Raw genomic sequence first — 14,670 nt, 5'->3', positions numbered from 1 at the left:
AATTTACGTACTTCACTGCTTCAAAACTCATTTAGAATACAGATTTATTCACAACTAAAGAGGCACTGCAGTATATGTATATGATCTTAACAAAAGACCAGTTACTAAAATGTAGAAATAATCCAATAATCTAAGCTAAGCAGGGGAGAAAAATAATGCATGTATTACTGTATGAATATGTATAAATCTGCATAATTACATACAGATTGACTGCTGTACTTTACTGCCTAATTAAATCTCTAATCAATTACAGAGAATTAATTATTGCAGGACCGCCTGAAAGGAACATCTCAGATGACATTTCTATTAAATTATAAGACTATTAGGTAGTTATTGTAGTGACTACAATAATGTGGATCAGTGGCTAAATCCCAGTTTTCAGCTGCTTGATTAAATGCACATTTAATGTGCACATGAGAGTGTTAAACCAATCTGTATTGCAGAGTTTTGTTAAAAGCCACAACGACACTTGTCTCACTTGCTGTTTTTAGTGTTTTTCTGTTATGTGGTGTGCAGTGAGTCCTTAGAGAGTCCATTATCTTAACCTGCAGTCACACTGCTGCTCATAAAGTTAATGGTCTTGTCATTCTGGTGGTAAATGGAGCTTGAAGCTAAGAATAAGTGAGCCAGATGTTCAGGTTGAGGCTATGAGCCTGTTGAGATCAGGAAATACGCTATCTCACTTTCAATCCACTATCAGGGTGTTGTCACGGAAAACAACATTAACTCATACAAATTACACAGTCTTGGACACTTTATTTAGAAATAGTACACTTAAATCTCTCTGTAAGCTTGACAGAAAAGTTTAACAATCTTAGCATCAGTAAATCACAGGTAAATGGTGTGTTTGTATAACACAGACCCTTTCCAACAACTGTTGTTATTATTAATAAATTAATCGTACAGACCCTACAGAGACTGACTGACTAACTTTTGATTTACTACATTCTTACTGAATGTTTATATGGTAACAGTTATTAAACAAATGCAGCAAAGAGTGCACAAATAAATAACTGTGTTGTATCGTCGTGTGTTTGCATGACATGATCCTGGCAATAAGTGCACATGTAGAACAGGACCTTGACAACTCCCTGACCCCCCTCTTTGGTGTGCAAAGGCTCTTGACAAAACTTAAAAATGCATTTTACAACAGTAGTTGCTCTTAGAAAGAGTTTAACAGTAGCATGCAATGCTCCAAACTCTGCCCACCAACTACTTTGTGTGGCTGAAATGCCAACGTTTGTGTTCTGAGTATGGGGCCTCCAAGGGGTAATGTGTGGCCTTACCCCATAAACTGCAAGACAGCTGTCCAACATGCCTCCCTGCCCCAGCAAATGGCAAATACAGAGGAACAGAGGGAGAGTATGCTACTCCATTAACACGTTTTGAACCCATTTGAACTTTTAAAAAAAATGACTGGCCCTTTTTCTGTTCCCCTGTATTTGCTAACTCTAGCTCAAATGATCAGTAGGCATGACTTCTCCTTTCACAGTATCTGTCCATCAACCACAGTGCACAACAATAGTTGTATGCTGAATGTTAGAGAAAATAAAGAACATATTTCTATCCAAATGTGGCCTGCAGCGTATCCTCTAAATCAACATACCAAGCAAAACTCATGTTAATTAGAGTCCTCCCGTCTGCTTTTAACCTCAATTTTCAGCCACATACTAAAGATCTGCTGAGGTCAGGTTGCTGAGTGATGCATCTTTGACAAAGCAAAAGTACACAGTATATCCTCATTTTTGTGATACTGCTTACATCTGCTCTTGGCTAACCCCTATTTATCTGCTTTTTTTTGAATAAGCTGAAGTTCATATGGTGAGTAGTACATGGTGTTAAACCTGACTGTTGTGCTCGAAAAGGGTTCAAACTTTTAATGTTCATGGGTCAAATTTGACATGTGTTTTGAATTCATTACAAGTAACGATTAGAGGATTTTATTACAACTATTTTGTTTTGTTGTATTTTTTGTTACTCATGATGGCTTAGCAACATAAACAACCCATAATTACAAAAACAGGGTTAAATTTGACCTTTCTAAATAGGCATTTAAAAAAAGAAAAAGGAGGAAAATTTGTTTTATGATACTTCATTGTGGAGGGTTAAATTTTACCTGAACACTGTAGGAGGGTTAATTAATAAAATATCTATTTTTTTAGGCAACATTTTACTTTATCTTTTTGTGAAGGTTACACAGTATTAATTCAACACCAATGGTAAAGTGCTTTACATTAGCACTATAAGAAGAGGAAATGGCTATTCACACCTTTTGAGTCACAACCTGTATGAAGAGGCCAGGTGGCGAAAGACTAGTAGAGGTCAATATAGTCAACGTACCTGTTTTGCAGGGTCATGGGACATCGTCTCCTCAGGTGGAGGTATCATTATTACCAGGCTCGGTGGCTTCTTGCTCTTTAGACGGCTATCTGATTGGCCCCCGTTTGGAGGCAGCTCATCCCCCTCCTGTGATGCCATCCTATCAGAGTGCTGGAGAAGAGATAAAAATAATGTATGTAATGTATGTTGTTATCCATACAAAAGTGTACAACCAAAACATTTATGTCACATAAGATGTAAACTAAATGCTATACAATAATACAAACTGAACAAAATTGTTTGTTCTGTGCCTTATCTATTTTCAAAACTGTCCCTAAAATGTGACATGTCTATTCAAATGCATTCACACGAGTTATCACAACACAATATTATCAAGCAGTATTATTCTCTGCACCAAGTTTTGGAAACTTTTGTCTAAAATGGGAATCTGCTCTCCTGTGGTTTTGTATTATTGGAATCATACTCAAAATAAATGGCACTGCTTGAGATTGTCCACACTAAACTGCTCAGTCTGAAGTGGTCGAGCTTCAAGATATGACTAAGAGGAATATACTTAGAATTCAATATTTATACCTGCAGAGTCTTATTTTTTGGCCACTCAGGATTAGCGGAAACAAGCTGTAAATACAACACTTCCTCATTATCACCTGATTAGACGATGGGTTAAACCTGTTAGAAAACAATTTCCTATTATTTACACATAGAGCAGATGACTTCACCAAAGGAAATGTTTGTTAAATACTCCACACTGTTCACCAGTGAGTCTCTAGCTTTGTCTGTCTGCCATTTGGAGCTGGGTGGGTAGTATAGAGTAGAGTGGATTTTTAAAACTCTTTGTGAAAGAGAGCTGATCGCTACAGACAAAAATGACCCTATGAGAGCAGTGAGAGTGAACAATAACATTAAAGTCGAGGACCACAAAATCAAAAGTCATGTGATTTATTGCAAATAATAAAAATATTGATTATAGCCAAACGCTTCCCAAATAAGATTACAGGCAAATTCCTGTAATCTAGGAAACAAGATTACTGAATACTTCATTGACAAAAATGTCACTTAGGGCCGGTTTCTAGTCCAAGACTACTTGTTTCTCAATGGATATTTTCACAGAGTCTGGTCTTTAATTTAGGACTAGTCTTAATCTCTGTCTCAGAAACTGGACCTTGGTATATCAATCAACAGCCAATCTTATCTGAATAAAACTGGAATGAGCAAATAAACACTGGAACAACATAATGATAATTATGAAAATAAAACTGGACTGTATTGAACATTTCTGAAAGTAAATAGCCTATCTTGACTAGTGAATATATGCATATAGCACTATAAATGATATAATAGTATGCCTGTGTGTGGTCAGGATCACAGGTGCACTGTAAAATGAGTTAGTGAGACGTCTCTTTTGAAACACCGGCTCACTCTGTGTTTTGTGTCAAATTTGTGTACACAGAGGACCCACACCCTTCCTCAATAACCTCAACAATAAAAAAGGAAACTATTTCAGTCTATCTAAACACACAGCCACTTGAACTAATAGCGGCAGGCTCTCTTCCAGCTTAATCTTAAAAAAAAATAATTGAAAACTTCCCTCACTTTGTGATTACATTAGAAAGCCAATTTTCTTAAGTGGCTCTTAAAAGGTTAGGCATTCACTTACAGCTGATGAGAAATGTGTTATATTAAACATAGAAACCTCATTTCTACACAGTGCTTCTGTGATTGATTTAAGTTAATGTAATTACAAAGGAAGAGGTGGGGTGAAAGGAAGGGGAGATGCCCCTTTCACACTTTTGCACTTTGATCTTAAAAATATCAATCAACAAACAGGGAACACAAATAATTAAATAATAAATATCAGTCACTGCCAACCATGTACAAACAGTAGTAACAGTGCAAACATGGTTTAAGATTTAGTTCAATTTATTCAGATGTATGTATATATTTAATTTATATCACAGATTAAATTATACTGATTCCAGGAATCCATGTAAAACAGGAGAAAAAGCTCCCAAACAGGTCAATGGAAATACTCAAAAAAAGGAAGGGAGCCTTCAGATCCAAACATCGAGATTTAATCTGTTCAATATGTGCATGAATACAGACTCTAAAAGGAATGAAAAACACAGCAGAGGTTTGGATCAGCAGCTACTCTGGAGTGCAGCACTTTCCAAGCTTGACGCTCTTCCTCAGGCATCGTCCTAAGCTTACAGTTCATGCACATATTGAAAATGTTAAATTCTCTCACTGTTTTGCATTAGATGGCTCGCTGCCTTTTATCTGAGTTAGACTGAAAAATAAAGTACTGATTTGCATGTGAAAATATCAAAGTTTCTAACTCAGAGACCAAAAGTGGGCGACATAGTGCACGGTAAAACTTCATACACAGACTTGAGCCTCTAATGAAAAAGATACACCGGCTGTGGAGCTGCCCGCAGTGACAGTGGATGACATCACCACGATCAATAATGCTCTGAAATCATCACGCGTCCTCCAGGTGGTAAGTAATCTATACACCCTTCCTTCTGAGTTGTTAACAGCCAAGCTCTGCTTATTATTGACTGCACATGATGATGATGATGATGATGCACATACGAGTCGCTCTGAATGAGATCATCAGCCAATACAGATATCGTAGACCCAACTATTTAAAAAATACTCAAAGTACCAGTAAAGAGCAGTGTCAGTGTTTACAATAAACGCACCAGTGATACTGAACTACCTGTTATCAATACACAGTGCCATATGTTGGGTGAGTGCTATTCATGTTAAATCTCAAGCATTCACATACTGTACAAAACAAATGAATCATAAAATCACATCCTCTGTTTTCTCATTTCAGTTAATGTAACAGCGCAGTTGTCGTGGCACCCAGGACCGGTCTCTGTCTGCTTAAGGACAGAAAAATACTGTCAAACTTACTTATTGGCGTCTTCTAGTTTTTACCAATCATAGTCAACAGCGGCGCAAACAGCCGGTCTATTCCTGGAACGGAGATTGTCTTGTAGCGTTATAGTATAGAAATCAACAGCGCTGCAGAAATATCCCTATGGTGTGACAAGCCCTGGCCAACACATCCATTATGTTATTATGGTCTTGAAAGCCTTGAAGCTGTTCTTGACTTGTGGTTTACAAAATCAATTTGAGACCCTGGGTGTCTGTGGCAGGAATGGCAGCAGCAGGGAAACCTGACACCGGCTCAGTCAATAGTCTCCTGCTTCCACCACAGAGCCAAAACACGCTTAGGCAGAGCTTCACGTATTGTCCGTGTCACTTACTTTCACCCAAAAAATTACATTTCTGTAACATGTTTATGCCAATATGGGTGTACATTTCAATTTGCCAACAGTGTTTTTAATTATATGTGATTACAAGCTCGGACTGAAAGCCTGACTCAGCCCCCCTTGAGACAGAGAGGAGGCTAATGACAATCTAACCTGTGGTTTAGTGGAATAGCAGGTAGGGGCTGGAACCCACCCACTTAGATAATGAAATAGCTAGAAATTTCACTAATGGACAGAGTGCTTAAGTGGCGGAGAGACTGCTGCTGACCACAGTCTATCAGTGCAGACAGACAGATGTTAGGATCCACACAGGAAGACTTATATGAAGGGACTACATGTTGTATTCTCCAGAGGGAAGATAACGCAGATAACATAGAGCCCGAGGTGAGGCACTAAGCAGGCACCAGGAAAAAGACTGATGATACAACATCAGCTGTACATACTGTACCAAAACCTGTAAAAATCTTTAAATTACAAATATTCTAAAAAAATAAATCAGTTTTTCTTCCAAGAATATAACAAGGGGCAGAATATAAAGGATGAAAACTACATCACTTTCAATTAAATGTATGATGCCACTCTATAGGTCTTGTTTAGCAACATTAGTATGATTTTGTCTGATATGCTTGTTTGATTTGTTGAGAAATGTCATAAAAATTATCATCTCCTTCGCTGTGATTACACGTCCCAAAGAGTGACACGTCAGGGGAGGAGGCATGTGCACTATGACATCATCCATCGCTAATGTCGTCACATGACCTGGAAAGTACAATTTTCAACAAGTGTCCCTTCATCTGTGCATTTCTGTGGTCAAATAATCCACTGGTTCATCCAAACAGCTCTGCACATGACCATTAATCAGTCCGACAGTACTGTGTGCGTCCGAGCCACCTCCACCCCTCGTGTTTGGTGATATCACACGCTTCTCACAGAGGGCGTCACCATGGTTCAGCCTCTACCCCCAGGGAGAGGCCTACCCTCAGTCTGTGAGTTTGTTTGTGTGTATTCCCATTAGCCTGATGCTCAGTAGTGTTATTCAGGTGTCATTAGGGGAGACAGGCTGCACTGTGCTTGTTCATTCTGAGCTGCAGCACTCTGAACAGCACTCAGGACAAACTGCTCCTAACTTACAAACACCACACGTAACCCACACATAACCCACATGTAAAGGGTGTGGACAAGATATCTTGTTTCATTTTCAGCCGCGCTCACTCTACACAGCAGTTGATCTGCTACACTTATGCCAATCACACTTTCTGTATTGGCAACACCAGACAAACACGCAAAATAAGGGTGCTTTTCTACACTTGGCCACATAAGCTTATCAACACAATCTGAAGTGCAGGTTTTTTCTTGACAATTACCACAATCTGAAAGTCATGATAGTGTAACACATGCTGGCTGTAACACACCATCATTTTATACTAGATTTTACTGGATTTCAACTAATGCTCTCATAGTAGCTTTGGCTATAACAGCAGCCTCATACTGCTCTGTGTATCATATAAAAACACAAGGACATGGAGAGGATACTGAGGCAAACTCGCTGCTTTAAAAGCAACTACAGGCTCAGTCTCACTTGCTGTGTATTTTTAGTGTTGTTCTCACATCTGAGCCACAATGCACATCCATAGCAGTGGTGATTTTTTGTTTTCTGCTTACTGTGTGTTGAAAAGAGAGAATCTTGCTCAACTATGGGCAGTGTGAGTGCCAAGCTGTTGTAAGCCTTTTTCCCTTACACATTCAATGCTTTTATATCACCCTGCAAAGCAAGTTATGGTAGTCGGGTAAGAATCAGATGTACTTCAATAGTAAAAGTGTTACCACAGGGCCCTGTTCTTGACCAGAGAAGGATTAAACACAAGAAAAGTGCTATAAATAAGAGCTCAGGATAAATATATAATTTCCTCGATGAGGGGAAATTAGATTGAGTTTAATGAGGATTTATGTAAAATGAGATTTGATTTTCTTATAGAAAAGCTACTGCCTGAACACAAAGGACGGGCCTGCGATATCTATCTGTACAGTAGGCAGGCTGTAACTAATATTCATAATCAATACTCACAGCCACTGAGCAAGAGTTTAATATATCATTTATACTGAACTGCATTCCACTCAAGCATTCAGGCTCATAATTTATTGGTTATTAAATACTCTGAGCGTACAGTGTCCAATCCTCTACTCAACTGCAGTGATGCACAGTAGCTCAACAAATAACCACGTGCAAAGTTTCACATCATGATACATAAATATATTTATTAAAACAATGTTTATGAACTCAAAGCAAACCCAGAGACGAGATGTTCACATCCAATAACGAGCATAAAAGGTTGTGATATCACAACAAGCCGGTGAAGCTCTGTAAACAGAGCCGTGCTCCCGTTCATGGTCTCTCTTGAGACTGAAAATCTTATCGTTGTTATCTTTGGAAGCATTCCTAAACAAACTGCAGTTAACGTTTCTGCTTTCATGGTGACAGAAGATGTCACCAAGTGCAACAGCGTGGCTCACTGACATGTTTTTAATAGTTGTTGGATGACAACGGAGGACTATAGCTCTACTGAGGAATATGATATATCAGGCTTTGGGTATATAAACATTACTTGTAAGTAGGATAAATTCTTTGTTAGTTTGGATCTGTGCTGAGATTTGTTGATAATAAGAAAAATACACAAAATCCCCGACCTTATCCTTGAAATACTGGGTTTTATGAGACATAAAAACATGGTGCATAGGTATTAAGAATATTTTGGCATGAGCTAAAAGCCAAATTATTACCACTAATTATGAGACAGTTTCATCATAACATTACCATTCAATAAGAGCAGATGCAAACAATTCATACATTAAAAAGGGTTAGGGTTAGGGTTAGGTTAGGTATTTTAGGTTGCTGCCAGTGGATGAAACTCATGTGCAGTCAGAACATGAGCAATGACTTTATGTGGTTAGATTGATCTATTTAGAATAAAATGTGCATGTTTATTTTTAAAGATATTTCACTTTCACTTCTGTCATGTTGCAGTGCATGTTAGACATCGCTGTGCTGGCAGTGGTAACGTGCCTCCTTATAATTATTTGGACAGAACATCAGATCAACGCCTCTAAACACCTGCAGACTTACAGCTGTGCCAGTTCTGGTATCGGTGACAGAAACAAGAAACTGAGATAACTTCAGATGACAGTTCAGATGAAAAAATGCGTTAGATTCCATGTTAATGTTTTTTTTTTTAACTTGCCCAGTCGTGCAAGTTGTGCAGAAATCTACTTGCCTAAAGTACATTTTTACTTGCCCCTATACAAATTGTTTTATTTATTAGTGGTAACCAAATAACAACAAAGAATAAAGTTTACTTTTATTAAAATAAATGAAACAGAACAAGCACAGACTGTCATCAACGCAAAGCAACAAACTTTCTCACATATTGAAATGACCAATCCTCCATATTTCACTGAACTATTTTTATCAGCCTGTTTCTTTCATATGACAGAGACTGACTCACTTGATCACATGTACATTTTTAGACTAATTTCTTCCACTCCAAACCTTCTGATTTCTCTTTAAATGTTTCTCGAGGTCTCGAGAGTATTTATATTCAACATGTTGAACTGATCCCTCTGTTTGACACTGCTCACATAATACTGAGAGATATTTGTTTCATACGTCAAAACTACTAACCTATAATTCTCGAGTGGCCAATGGTGCATGCCAATATTCTCCGATGTGTGCGAGAGGAGGGGGCTCTGCTTTGTGCCACATAACAAGAACATAATTTATAGTTGAAAAACCACTAGTCCAATAGGGCAACTGAGTTGTTAGATTTACTGGGCCAACATGGTATTTTAATTGCCCCGGGCAATCGGCAAGCCTTATTATTGAACCATAACGTGTTTATTCAATTAATCCTCCCTCACATTCTTTCTTTGCATCTCTCCCTCTCCCTTAAATGCCTCCTCATTTCCTTCACTTGAGTCTTAATCTTGCACCTTAGTCCCTCCCTCGTAAGACGTGAGGATAAGAGTTAAATGAGTTCAGCGAGGAGACACTTAGACAATATTGCAAAACATCCTTCCTCCTGTTACATGACTTGAAACTTTACTTTTCACACCATCTTTTTCTACAGTAATGACACTTCACTGAAAGCTAACTGTACCTCTGAAACGACCCAACATTAAAATGTCATTTTAAACCAGTGTATGTTTAACTGTGAACATTGGCAGTGGAAACAGCTATTATAGTTAGCGCTTTTGTCTGCTAAATGAGGAAGTGACCCTCAAACCATTGCCTCATCACTTGTTGTTCTTAACATCCACTCAGTTTTCCACTGTAGATCCTCAAAGGGATGCACAAAAAGGCATGAGTAATTGTTAATGTACGAGGAGTGTTTGTTTAAACTATGCAAACTTGAATGCCTTAAACTTTAAACTGAACAAATTCATAAAGAGCTTTTCAAACAAGCATTTAAGACTTGCCAATAGAAATATTCTTCAGACAACATACAGTTACTCAGAGCCCTGCAGCATGAGGCATGAACGGTGGTGGTCACTGTTAAAACTAAAGGCAGCATTGCAAAGCTGAAGCAAAATGACGAGGTTCAGAAAATGTTCACGCTCTCTCACACACACTGGTTAGTAAACGTGTGAATGACATCAAGTGCACAAGTATACGAGCTCATCCGCACTAGCAGTGGACACTAAAGACAGTAACATGAGGAGTTACACTGAGAGCCAAAATATTTGTTTCTCTCAAGCAAACCAATAAACATTTGAGAGAAATAAGAAAAAAGCAGTATGAAAGGTTATTTATAAATGTTGGTGACTTTTTTTTATTACAAATGTCCAACATGCTGATTAACCTGATGAGATGGCTGAAGCAGATAGCACATTTCCAGAGCATTTTAGATGATTTTGGTAACTCCCTGTTACACCAGAATTCCCTTTGATTGACACAAGTACTTTTTGTTGACTCACAGACACACTCTCTGCCACCATCATTTCAAAATTTCCATTTCCTAAGTTTCATTTTCAGTTTGTGGTATCTGATGTCAGCTTTTTACGACATGTACATAGTGTAGTTATTTTAGCATTACTCCAAGGAGCGCTCTTTTTGGAAGACTGCCATAGGCAAATCTGGAGTAAAGGTTGTGGGAAGAACTGGGAAATGGGCAAACATAAGTGCAGATACATTTCCACTTCACAACAAGTCACAAAGTCACAAAGCTTACTCAAGTCAATTACCTCTGTTCAAGAAAAAAGAGGTAGAGAGAGAGGGATACAGCATGTTTACAATGTCCACAACTGCAATCACACCATGGACACTGTGGCTCTGTTGCATGCATCAACTTTCTACTAGTGAGCAACTGGGTCACGCCCAGTACTTACAATAAAGGAAATCTATGTTGCTTGAAATTTAACCCAGAATGTCACAACTTAAAGAGGTCAAATAACTGTGTGATATATGTGTGATATGTGTTAAACTGTATGCCTCTATATGAGCAACACTTGACTGCAGTAAACATGATATTGAAAACACAAAACTATCTTGTTTTCAAATTACAATGATGAAATTCTTGTTTTTTTATTATGAACACACAGCAATCCAAAGTGACTGTAGGATTTATACAAAAGTAAATGCTGCTTATGAAAATGAACTTTCTTCCCACTTCGATGTTAAAATAAAACCGATTTTTCCTGATGCAGCCTGTTTGAATAAATTGAGCTTTAAAATATTCCTGTGTTGTAAATGAAAAGCATAGGACTGAAAACTAGTGAAAGTGCCTTACACATGGGCCAGCAGCCAGCTGGCAGAAAGCCTTGAAGGGGAGTACTGTGCTCTAACAAGACCTTTTTGAGGACAATCAATACCTTTGATGGCTGCAATGAAACACCATCCTCCTCCTCCTGATAAATTTCATACAACAATGGACATGTCTGGTTTGGTCTGTGTGCATTGTTGCCATGTGTGTAGAGTACAAACTGATCATGACTGAGCAGGCAGTCATTCTTCTAGCAGGCGCTTAATCAGCTAAAAGCGTAGGAGAGTGTGAGTTTCAATAGTCTTTGTGAGTCTGTGTGCTTCAACAATTGAAACTGCCCCCACTCTTCACTTAACCACAATATCTCATAATGATGATGACTCCCCATAAAAAGAACCATGATTCTTCATATGCCACCACCCTTCCTTGGCTGATAATAGCACTGCAGCGTCTCAAACAAATCAATAGCTAGATTTAAAAGCTATTAAAAGGGAAAGTAATTCAAGTTCACTATCAGAGCATCTTGTGATACATTTAAAAAAAATACTGTGAAGCTTTGACTTAACCGTTCCAGAGATAGTTTATAACCTTGCAACATCTTCCAAGAGTCTGCGTGCCCGAACTCGCATAACAGCGAGCTTCTATGCAAAACCACAGCAACAGCCTTGTTCTCAGTCCAGCAGCTCCTTACAGTCCTCAAGATGTGACCTAAATAACTCATCTTTAGACAGTGAGAGCATGCATAGAACAAAAAGTATTGATTTGTAAAAGGTGCCACGAGTGTGTGCGTACATGTGTGTGTGTGTGAGGCAATCTGCCATGTGACGCAGCCAACTTCTGAGGGTTTGATCAGTGAAATTCCTGTCAGCTGGCCCAGCTTGGCTGTTAAAACTGAGAAAGACAAAGTAGTCTACTCTCGCTCGCTGTCACAAGTTAAATGCCATGCCAGACATTTCGCTCCCCCTCCCTCATGGATCCCAGAATAAATGTAAAGCCACAATAAATGTAAATGGTCTGTACAAACTCTTAACGCCACTTGGAGCTTTACGGAGAAACAACAGTATCCACACGAATCCTTTTAAGGTTTATAAGTCTTTGGGTTTCAAAGCATTTCCTGAGTGTGCCAACATTTTGAGATGTGTCATACACTGTGGAACGAGGGCTGGCATGAGAGCGCTGCAGAAAAATTCCAACAACCTGGCCTGCAACTTGATCCTCATGACTAAAATGTGTTGTTATTATAAAAGAAAAACAGGCAACTGTGTTTTTTGGGCGTGTCATGGCGTGGGGCGGCTGGAAAGAGATATCACGGAAAGGAAAGCCCCTATGGGGAAGAGATGACAGTGTTTGATTCCCATTCTGTTACGAAGTGAAAGTCACTAAATACCACTGAAGTTTCCATACTTCTACTAATAAGATCAGTAAAATACGTTATACATTATAGTCCGTGAGCCAGGGCCTCAAAATATGGAAACCGTTACCGAAAAAGTGGCAAAGGCTACCATACCTTTTCTGAAAGCCTGGAATCTCAGCTTTTCAATGATGTATGATGGCCATCTGACAAGAGTAGCTGTTTTGAGTTATCACACATAATGTAAACTAAGGTTGAGAAAAATAATGCGTATAAATCAAGCAGAACACTGACAGCTGAAAATCTATATTGGACATATTGGAATATTTTATTTTGTTATGTTTGGTATCATTTTAAAGGGGAGACTCTGGGCTTTCATTTAAATCCTTTTGTGAACATTTTGGATAAGTACAGCCAACCCTGGAGCTCTTCAAACTTTTAATCATACACATTTTCCTGCCATTTCCGCCTAAGTCATCTTTTGTCTTTTAATTCTGTGGCACCAGGGAGCATCAGAGAAACAAAATCCAAACACTGAAATACTGGCATAACCCTAAGGATTCAGAAAATGTATCATTTACCCATATTATCTGATTTGGAGGGGGTGATTTTCAGTGTTATATCAGACATAGCGTTTGAGAAAATAATGCCTATAAATTAAGCAGAACACTGACATAGCTGAAAATCTAAAAAACGGTATAACAAATAACAAATGAGACATGGATTCCTATGTTTTAAGGTGCGGTAAACCCAATTATGACATTGCCATTACTGTAAAAGGTCAAGGTCATGACTTTTAGGCATGGTCAATGACATTTTATGACATTTTCGTACTTATTAAAATGTTCACAAAAGGATTTAAATGAAAGCCCAGAGTCTCCCCTTTAAAATGATACCAAACATAACAGAATCAAATATTCCAATATGTCCAATATAGAGTTTCAGCTGTCAGTGTTCTGCTTGATTTATACGCATTATTTTCCTCAACCTTAGTTTACATTATGTGTGATAACTCAAAACAGCTACTCTTGTCAGATGGCCATCATACATCATTGAAAAGCTGAGATTCCAGGCTTTCAGAAAAGGTATGGTAGCCTTTGCCACTTTTTCGGTAACGACCAACCCCTCTGGCTCACGGACTATTAACCAGATTTTATTGTTAGATAACATGGACTATGCACAACCGGATCTACCATACGGGTAATCTGGGCAAGTGCCCAGGGGCCGTCGAGCAGAAAGGGGCCCTCAACGATGAGAGGAAAAATAAAGTGTGTCGGAAATGTATTATGTCCAAAACAAAATGTGCCCAACAATAACATAATCCAACATATACTGGAATAAAATAATAGTTGCTTCCAAGAATGTTTAGTATCATGATCGACTGCTTTATTAACCAATCATCACAGCTGGGCAGGTGATGATGGGTGGGGGGGAAATGATCATCTGGCGGAAAATGGACAGCATTGGTGGTTACAAAAAGCACAGCAAAGTAGTAGTCTTTTCGAAAAGGCAAAAAAAGAAGGAAATGAAGGTTGGAGCATAATTGGGGGAAGGCATGAGCTTCATTGCCCAGGGGCCACTTGAGGTGCTGATCCCTCTTTGGGACTATGGTAAACTGTTATAGGGAAGGTAACACTGGAGGGACTGTGAGCTGATGATCATCTGTTGTCGCACTCTAACGTCTACATTTCTTTTAAACCATGTCTAAACAAACAAAATCTAATTCCTTGGAACATGAAAAAATGAAACAGGGTGCCCAGAGATGTGCTCTTACATTTTACGGGACTTGTTTATAATCATAGCAGAGCTGGTTTGCTGACTCTGATTAGGTGTGTGACCCTTTGGCTGGCCTAATGTTTCCTTATATAGCAACAGAATATAAACTCTCTAATTTGCAGTTAGTTACAATCTTGCTCGACACAGTCTGTTAACTCAGTGACAGGTG

General features: G+C 38.6%; 1 protein-coding gene across 1 annotated transcript in view; it reads right to left on the bottom strand.

Annotated features, from left to right (window-relative positions):
- LOC133997469 (inactive rhomboid protein 2-like) overlaps window positions 1–14,670 on the bottom strand; it is a 32,555-nt gene that overhangs the window by 14,949 nt on the left and 2,936 nt on the right. The window contains exon 2 of the mRNA XM_062437065.1: window positions 2,341–2,490. Coding sequence (XP_062293049.1) covers window positions 2,341–2,478 — 138 coding nt within the window. The 5' untranslated portion in view covers window positions 2,479–2,490. The remainder of the gene's footprint in view (window positions 1–2,340; window positions 2,491–14,670) is intronic.

The sequence above is a fragment of the Scomber scombrus genome, chromosome 2, assembly GCF_963691925.1.
Source record: "Scomber scombrus chromosome 2, fScoSco1.1, whole genome shotgun sequence".
Taxonomy (NCBI): domain Eukaryota; kingdom Metazoa; phylum Chordata; class Actinopteri; order Scombriformes; family Scombridae; genus Scomber; species Scomber scombrus.
This window is presented reverse-complemented; position numbering and strand designations above follow the sequence as displayed.